Raw genomic sequence first — 9,681 nt, 5'->3', positions numbered from 1 at the left:
CAAACGGAACAAAACGTGGAGGCTTACATCATAGAAGGGGACAACACAAACATGATCAAGAGACAGGCAATTAAAGATTACGAAAAAAAGGTGGCAACGGAGAGCAAAACCAACCCGAAACGTTTCTGGCACTTTGTAAAACCAAAACGCGATCAGGGATACATTCAATTGAGTTGAGTAACGGAGACACAACAACCACAGACGGAGAAATAGCCATAGCACTTATTGACTTCTTCTCAAGTTTCTTCACTATGGAAATATCCCACAACTAGATCCCCCCATCAGTACTATGGAAGATTTCGTCATAACCCAAGACACTATATCAAACAAACTGCTTCAATCTGATCCAACAAAATCACCGGGACTGGTAACATTCACCCAATTGTGTTCAAAGAGACAAAATTAATCATTTCGGAACCCTTATCAATCATCCACAACAAATCTTTGGAAGAAGGAATAATACCCCAAATTTGGAAACATGCCAATATCATGCCAATACACAAAAAAGGCAAATGCAAAAGTTTGCATTTTGGAAATAGGTATATTCATTAGGAGAAGGAGTTATATCACAAGCGAACGAAGAAAAAGATCTCGGGAGTGTTAATTGACACACCCTTAAAATTTGATAAATATGTTGGAAATTCTGTCAAAATAGCAAATCGATTTACGTGACTGATGAAGAGAACATTCAGACATACGGATAAAGACATGTTCCTCTCTCTGTATAAATCATTAATTCGACCACACATGGGATACGTAGTGAGTGTGTGGAATCCAATGCGTCAGAAAGATAATACAACTAATACTATACACAATACATCTCCAGCACACACGCAGGCATACACACATAGGGAGATTTTAGCCAGGTGGCATAGGACTAGTAGTTAGCGCTCCTGCGAATTCCTTTAAAAAAAATCTATATCCTAATTGTATTAATTGAATATCTTTGTACTGTAAAGCGCTTTAGAGTGGCTTATGTTCGCTAGATAGGGCGCTATATCAAATGTTGTATATTATAATGTCATGATAGAAAAAGTACAACGGAGAGCAACCAAACTAGTACAAGGACTAACACACCTGCCATATCCAGAAAGATTGAAATATATTGGAATTCCATTCCTACAATATCGGAGAAAAAAAAGCAGACATGATACAAACTTTCCGAAAAGTGAAAGGAATAGACTAAACATTCGAACGCACTGCTTCAACGTGAGAATAATGAACGATTGGAACAGTCTACCAGGAGATCTGGTAAACAGTGAAAAGGTCAATCAATTCAAAAGTAGATTGAACAGGCATTGGAAAGACTTACCAATAAAGTTTAACCCGACGTGTATGTGAGCTACGTTTATATACATGTACTTCAACTTGATCAGTGTCAGCAAACAAGTAGGTAAAGGACAAAAAAACCAAGTGATAGCATAAGAGAAAACGTGTACAAGTGGTAAACAAATGTGGTAAAAATGTTTTAAATCTGTAAATAGCAAACGCCGAGGAATACACTCCAACATGAGAGGAAGAAAACTGTACAGTAATCCAGAAGAGTTCTGTGTAAATCATTTTATCTCCGGAGACTACAACATAACTTATATATGTATAATGTTTCTTCTTATTCTTGTTACGCATTCTCAATTTCTTTTCTTCATTGATTACATATATAGGTTATGTTGTGGTCTCCGGAGATAAAATTATTTAGTTTGTTTCCTATTCAAACTGGTTTAAGGAAGGTGAGTTTACATTGAATGACCTAATTAAAAATTCGGATAATTTTACCTTTTTTCATTTGACGAGTTTCTATATAGTTTTCAAATCAATACAAACTTTCTGCAATATCATGGATTGGTATCTGCTATCCAACGCTTTTTAAGAAGACATGATTTCCTAAGGGAAGACCTTCCCAGCCTAGTATACCACTACTATTTGATATATTCTTTAAGAGTAAGAAAGGTTCTAAAGATTTTTATAATATTATTATCGCTCCAGTGACACTGCCTACTGGAACCAGAAAATAGAATCAGGAGTATAATATAGATAAAGAGAAAAGGACAAAAATATTTAAATTACCTTTTGTAGTCACGAAAAATTCAAAATTACAATGGTTCCAAGTTCGAATTATACACCGTATTTTAGTAACAAAGTCAAATTAAGTCAAACTCCTGTATGTACCTTGTGTAATATGGAGCATGAAACTATAGTACATTGTTTATGGGAATGTAAAGAGTAAGCAAACTATCTTTACTATACATGGAGGTGTTTCTATAAATGATAGTCAGTGATGATGATGATGATAATGAGGATGATCACATATTGTAGAGGATGCTGATCAATATGTTACTGATGAGGACTTGAGATGATGGTATATGATCATAATGGCAATCATACAGTGTGGAGGATAATGATGTATTGTTGATGAGGAGGTAAGATGATGATGATCATGAGTTAATGATAGTATTTAATGAAGATGATGACAACGCCAATATGTCGCTATCGATGATGATGACAGTGATGTGATGACGATGATGTTAGAGTAGGGTGTATGATGATATTCATATATTTTGCAGGATGATGATGATGGTGATGATGAAATCAGGTGAAGGATGACAGTGTTATTTTAAAACGTGTAGATGTGAGTGTGAGAGAACGTGCATTTTTTTGTATATGTAAAAAACACTTTAAAATAAATAAATAAAATAAAAGATGGTTGTACGTATATATTGTAAATAGATATATAAGATAATCATTGGTTGACGAAGCAGCGTGGACAATTTGGTAGCATAATGTATTTTTGTATTAAAGACTGGTTAAGATAATCGCGTGCACAAAGGGCAGTAAACGCCCCTGTTGTAACCAAAGAATAAAAAGTTCTGAGGTATGGCTAAGTGTTGTACATATCGGTATGTCGGGATTTAGTACCACTTTTCGTCGCTAATATATATATACCGGAAATAGATTTTCGTAAAATCCCCGGATGTAGGTCAAATTCTAAATGAAAGTAGATATCACAGACGATGAAACAATCTGCGAAACAATCAGCATTGGTCACAATTTGCAGTGTAAATTCATGTATAACCGAATAGTGAGTATACATATATCAATTTTAACAAACTAATACATATCGATATCAAGTCCACATATTTGTAAACACGGGGACAGACACAATTGCAGTGTACCCACGTTTCGGACGTACATATTATCTGTGGTTTCATTTTCTATACAATCTCATTTATTTTAGGGTTTTGTATGGTGAAAAAACATGGCAACATCCAATCTTGGGCACCTGTCACCCCTGTCTCCATTAGGAGCAAAAGAAGAAACATTTCTCGAGAACTTTTTCAGGCTCATCAGCCAGTTTTCCTATGAGAAAGCTCGTGAATTAGCAGTAAGTAGTACAATTGCAGTTCTGCGCCACTCAAATTCTGCATTCAGAAGTTACTTTTCAGACAAAATCAACAATATTTGATGTATATTTATGTCCATGTACCACATTGTAAAAGGTGACATATATTTGATTTCAAAAGTATTTTATTGACAATACATATATAATACAAACATATAAGTTAACATTAAAGAAGATATTAGAACAGTATTGACAAAAGAATAAGACAACAGGCTTTGCCTATATCAGTCTTCTTCTAATTCCGGTAGATATGTACAATGCTTAAATATATAAAATGTTGTGATTCGTTACCTCTCACACTCATGCACACCCACACCCACACCAGCTTATGTCTAATACTCGTTATTTAAGGGATAAAACTTGCCTGAATAACAATAACTATAACAATACATGACATATATCATGTATGCTGTGTTGTTGTATCAACCCTTATATAAGTGTACATATATATGTTAGCCATTTGATATTAGTCGTGTGTGTGCTTTATCATCTGATATTAGTCGTGTGTATGCTTTATCATCTGATATCAGTCCTTTGTGTTTACCAATATGTATCAGTAGTATGTGTTTACACATTTGATATAAATGATGTGCATTTTCCACTCTGTGAAGTTTTTATGTTTCTTTACCATTTTATTTCAGAAATGTGTGTGTTTACCATCGAGTCCAGGAGATTTTGAATTGCCATAGAAATATTTAAAGACCAGCTCAATTTACGAAAACTGATTTTGTTGTATTTTTTTTAACTCCCAGCACCCATAATTAAGTTTACTGTATAAACATTATCATTTGGAAACATCATGCATACTTGCCAACTCTCCCTGTTTTCGAGGGAGACTCTAAATTTTGGACTCCAAAGTCGAACATTTTCAACCTGTGACTTTGCTAAACCATTCTTATTTTCTATAAGCTCAGATGATTTCATTTGAGAGAGCAGCTAAAAAGATGTCTTTTAAAAGTGTTATTTTTACCAATGGGTATATATAAACACATTTTATTTCAGGAAAAAAAGTTGCTTTCTTGGTTCTAAACAGATCATGATTTAAAAAAAATTCCTTTTACAGGATAAAGAAAAAGACAACCACAAAGCAGCATTTGCATCGTCATGGGGACTGTTTATGTATTCACTGACCCAGTTTGCTACGGCAGAAAAAGGCTATATGTCACTGGCATTTCTGGAGCACAAGGGTTTCTTCACTCGTTCAAAGGATGTGAGTTTTTATTAAGATAGCTTTTAAAATAAATTGAACATCTTGATTGAATTACAAAATGTTTTATCAGAAAAAATCTATGTCAGTGCATTCTTTAGGTATAATGCAAAATGACTTATTCAGGCCCCTGTGGCATAAGGTTTCTTTTCATCAGAATTAGGTGTCATAAAATGTTGACAAAAATTGTGAAACGTTGTTATTTTACAGACACTGAAGAGTGTGTACCACTCACTGGCACAGGAATTTCGTAAGGTGGAGGATAATGTACGGAATCAGGATCAACTGGTGCACTTTGGCCTTCCCCACCCATCTGTGGAGTTTGAACAACTGATTGCTCACCTGTGTGGTCAGCTTGGACATTTTGTCCTGGCCAGACAGAAGACAATGGAGTTGTATCCTTATTGAAAAATTCACAGTATTTAGGGGGTGGCTTTATTTCAAATTTGTTTGTTCGTTTTATTTCTTTATTTAATTTTCCAGATCAGGGGGAAAATTGTTATTAAGTATCTTTTTGAAAGATATTTAAAAAGTCTTTCACTAAATACAGACCATATTTCCACATGTGTTTCTTGACCAACATTTTTGCAAAGAACTCTGATGGCAGTTCTCTGTATACACTTTGATGTACTAGCAAACCATATACAAAATGAAAAATGAACAATCTTTTTATAGAGTGATTGGTTTATTATTTGATATCCTGTGGACTTAGATGATAATAGCATTTCATTCATACATTAATAGGACCCATATTTAAAATAGCAAGAATATGCAGTGACTGTTGTCCATTTTTGTCTGTTGACTTATTATCGTTTAAAAAGTACTCTTCATGAACAGCTGAAATAATTTTTCACAATTTGGTATGAAGCAACCCTGACAAAGTATTCCATATGTATAAGTGGAAATGGTGGTTTTCATGGGGGAAGGAGAGTGAGGTCTTGTGGGAAAAGAGGTATACATACATCTCCAAAAGCTTAAAAGCTTACAACAATGTATATTACAGCGAAAGATACAAATCCAAAATCCCTTGGATAACACATTCTCTCCTTTGACTCATGAGAAAATGTAAACAATTACACACGAAAGCAAAACAAAACATGAACTTATACAGAAATACAAATCAGCAAAATCAGAACTGCAAAAACAAACACGCAACGCATATCTTAACCACAAAGAAAAAATGAAAAAAGACCTACCAATAGACAAACCCAGCACACCCTCGCCTAGCAAAAAAATCAATTGTAAAAAACTATTCTCCTACATAAAAACCACAAGAAAAGAAAACGCTGACATAACCGCATTACGTAAAGACGGACAACTGAAAACTGACACTACATTCAAGGCAAACATACTAAATGAACAATTTGAATCTGCCTTCACCACAGAACAGGACTGCCCCATACCAGACAAAGGACCTTCCCCACACCCTCTCATGCCAGAAATACACATTACAGAATAAGGCATCTATAAACTACTCAACAACATCAACCCACATAAAGCAACAGGACCTGACAATATACACGGCAGAATACTGAAAGAATTAAGTGACATCACAGCACCCATTCTCACAAAAGTCTTCACCCGCTCACTCACTACAGGAACACTACCATTAGATTGGAAACATGCAAACGTAAACCCAATCTACAAAAAAGGAGACAAGTACAACCCAGCAAATTACAGACCAATATCGCCAACCTGCATCACATGTAAACTCATGGAACACATCATAACAAGGGCCACAATGACACATCTGGAGAACAACAACATATTATATGACCTACAACACGGCTTTAGATCCTCCAGATCCTGTGAAACACAGCTCACCACATTCATACATGATCTTGCATCAACCAACATCATCAACAAACATGGAGGAAATTTTGCGGGGTACTTTACATATTTTTGTGTGAAGCATCTTAAGACCAAGGTGAATCAGTGATTGACTGGCTAGGTTACATAGAGGAAGGGGTATTGACCAGTATAAATGTCCTCTTCTGGGATTCAAAATGATCCCTTACTAATAGAAGCAGTTTTTTTTATTATTCTATTGATAACAATATCTTCAAAAGAGTAAATCTACTGTCTGTTACAACCTTAACAGTGTTAAGTTATGAGCAGGTGTGTACGATGGGGACATACAAGGTTTTAAACTACTCCGAACTGATGGTGTCCATATCAAAGATTGTCCAGAGCAACAGTCGGAACTTCCACCACCCACTGCTTAGTCATCTAAAGTCAAAATTCTTGTGAGTTCCAGAAATACGTAATTATTCCCCTTGATGTATCAAATATCTATTTAAGTTTGTTATATGCATTCATTCTAGATCTGAAGTAGGATGTGGCTATTCATATCCCCTTTTTCCATTCAATATTTCTCAAAAACGTTATCTTGTAAATCATTTAAAAAAAATTCTTCTACTGATTTTCAGCAATATTTCACTTTTTGAATAGAAATTATCAAAGGTACACTATTTCCATACTTACCAATATACCAATCCTATTTTACCAATCCTATTTTACCTTTTACCAATCCTATTTTACCAATCCTTTTTTATCATTTTTGAGTTCATGACAACTTTAACATCATGTAATTATTATCAAAAACCAGCAGAATTGTATCTGTATTTACAATGTAGTACTACAGTGTATATAAGTGCTTTTTCTACTGTCCTTTGATAAAAATGTTTTTGTTTGTGTTTCTAGCTATGAGTGTGAAATCATGTCACACCTGCTTCAAGCACAGGTGTTGATGACGGAGCTGCAGTTCCTACCCTCCCTCCTTCAGCTACATCAGGCTCACAGCAAGCTGACAAGCTGGGGAGCCAGTGCAAACCAACCAAAGGAGGTACCTGGAAAATCAATTGCACACTATTCCTTCGAATTTCTTATTAACAATCTCATAAATATAGGATACTGTATTTAATGTATCAGATTTCCTTATCCTAATCCACACTGCTTTTTTACAAGTAACATGCAAATCTGTAGGGTATACACACCCACATTCTGTATTATAATATATGTAAATTGATTTTCTGTTATGTATAAAATGTATTGTATTGTGGGTTTTTAGGTAAAGAAGTCAGCTTTTGGTGGCTCCAGTAAGCAGAACCCGTATCCAGCTCTCTACAACTGGATATTTAAGTACAAACAAGTCCTCCTATCAAAGGTAAACTAAACAAAGTTAAAACCAGTCCTCTTATCAAAGTCAAAACTGGGCTGAGAGTTAAAACCAGTCCTCTTATTCAAGTTAAAACTGAAATGAAAGTTAAAACCAGTCCTCTTATCAAAGTTACACTGGAAAGTTAAAACCAGTCCTCTTATCAAAGTCAAAACTGGGCTGAGAGTTAAAACCAGTCCTCTTATTAAAGTTAAAACTGAAATGAAAGTTAAAACCAGTCCTCTTATCAAAGGTAAACTTGACTAAAAGTTAAACCAGTCCCCTTATTAAAGTTAAAACTGAAATGAAAGTTAAAATCAGTCCTCTTATCAAAGGTACACAGGACTGAAAGTAAAAACCAGCCCTCTTATCAAAGGTACACTAGACTGAAAGTAAATACCAATCCTCTTATCAAAGATGCACTTGACTGAAAGTTAAAACCAGTCCTCTTATCAAAGGTACACTGGACTGAAAGTAAAAACCAGTCCTCTTATCAAAGGTACACTAGAATGAAAGTAAATACCAATCCTCTTATCAAAGATGCACTTGACTGAAAGTTAAAACCAGTCCTCTTATCAAAGGTACACTGGACTGAAAGTTAAAACCAGTCCTCTTATCAAATCACTATTGATGTTTTTTAATGATCTTTATATTTATATATAAATAAAACAAAACACAAAGCTAGTATAATCGACTAGCGCTTTCGGCCATCTTTGGGCTCTTCGGGTGATTTGAAATTATTTGTGACGTCATAAATGGAGAATACATACTTAAGATGTCATAAACAAAGTACGTTCGCATTATGTGTACTTTGTTTATGACGTCATTATTTTTGACGTCTTCAGTATGTGTACTCATTTATGACGTAACAAATAAATTCAAATCGCCTGAAGAGCCCCAAGATGGGCGAAAGCCCTAGCCGATTATACTTTTCTTCAGGTTTTGTTTTATTTATATTTTCACTGTCACATGGACATTAAAACTAATTATCGCTATATATATATGTTACAGTTCAGTCTGTATTTCTATGAACTGCTTTCGAAACAAGTACATCACAGCGAGATGAAAACGGTGACTGCCAAACTAACGGAAGATTTTATCAACAAGTAAGATCACCAATGAAATTAGGTTTGAAGTGGAAGAATTATATACAAGCTGCCAAACTATCTCTTGTGCTATATTTTAAGTAATTTTCCGTGTTATTAGATATTTTTTATGATATAGAAAGGTACAACATTTTGTAACAATGATAATGTCTTAAAGTCCTTTGAAATTTGAAAACAGTCAAGGGAATCAAGAATAACATAACAAAGTTAAGCAAAACACTATAACAGAATTGGACAGTTATATATTTCCATTTTTAGCTCACCTGGTCCGAAGGACCAAGGTGAGCTTATGCCATACTGTGGCGTCCATCGTCCGTGCGTCGTCCGTCCGTACGTCAACAATTTCTTTAAACAACTTCTTCTTCTTAACCACTGGTTGGAATTAAACTAAATTTGACTGGAAGCATCCCTAGGTGGTGAGGATTCAAAATTGTACAAATGGTGGGGCTGACCCCCCAGGGGGCTGAGGGGCGGGGCCAAAAGGGGTCAATTTGCCCATATTGCTTTAAGCGACTTCTTCTCTGAAACTAAGGAGTGGATATCAACCATATTTGACTGGGAGCATCCCTAGGTGGTGGTGATTAAAAATTGTACAAATGGTGGGGCTGACTCCCCAGGGGGCTTAGGGGCGGGGCCAAAAGGGGGCAATTTGGCTATATTGCTACAAACGACTTCTTCTGTAGAACTGTGCACTGGATATCAATCATATTTGATCAAAAGCATTCCTGGGAGGCAGGGATTTAAAATTGTACAAATGGTGTGGCTGACCCCCCAGGGGGCTGAGGGGCAGGGCCAAAAAGGGTATTTGGCTATA

General features: G+C 35.4%; 1 protein-coding gene across 1 annotated transcript in view; it reads left to right on the top strand.

Moving 5' to 3' along the window:
• The first annotated feature begins 2,963 nt into the window (after positions 1 to 2,963).
• The window catches only part of LOC110451313 (UPF0536 protein C12orf66 homolog), a 10,410-nt gene continuing 3,692 nt past the window's right edge, over positions 2,964 to 9,681 (top strand). The window contains exons 1-8 of the mRNA XM_021499246.1: positions 2,964 to 3,076; positions 3,233 to 3,379; positions 4,461 to 4,607; positions 4,815 to 4,999; positions 6,713 to 6,850; positions 7,308 to 7,449; positions 7,675 to 7,770; positions 8,773 to 8,867. Of these exons, the coding sequence (XP_021354921.1) occupies positions 3,254 to 3,379; positions 4,461 to 4,607; positions 4,815 to 4,999; positions 6,713 to 6,850; positions 7,308 to 7,449; positions 7,675 to 7,770; positions 8,773 to 8,867 (929 nt within the window). The 5' untranslated portion in view covers positions 2,964 to 3,076; positions 3,233 to 3,253. The remainder of the gene's footprint in view (positions 3,077 to 3,232; positions 3,380 to 4,460; positions 4,608 to 4,814; positions 5,000 to 6,712; positions 6,851 to 7,307; positions 7,450 to 7,674; positions 7,771 to 8,772; positions 8,868 to 9,681) is intronic.

Source organism: Mizuhopecten yessoensis, unplaced genomic scaffold (genome assembly GCF_002113885.1).
Source record: "Mizuhopecten yessoensis strain PY_sf001 unplaced genomic scaffold, ASM211388v2 scaffold5929, whole genome shotgun sequence".
Taxonomy (NCBI): domain Eukaryota; kingdom Metazoa; phylum Mollusca; class Bivalvia; order Pectinida; family Pectinidae; genus Mizuhopecten; species Mizuhopecten yessoensis.
Note: the sequence above shows the minus strand (reverse complement) of the source record. Positions and strands in the feature narration are given on the sequence as shown.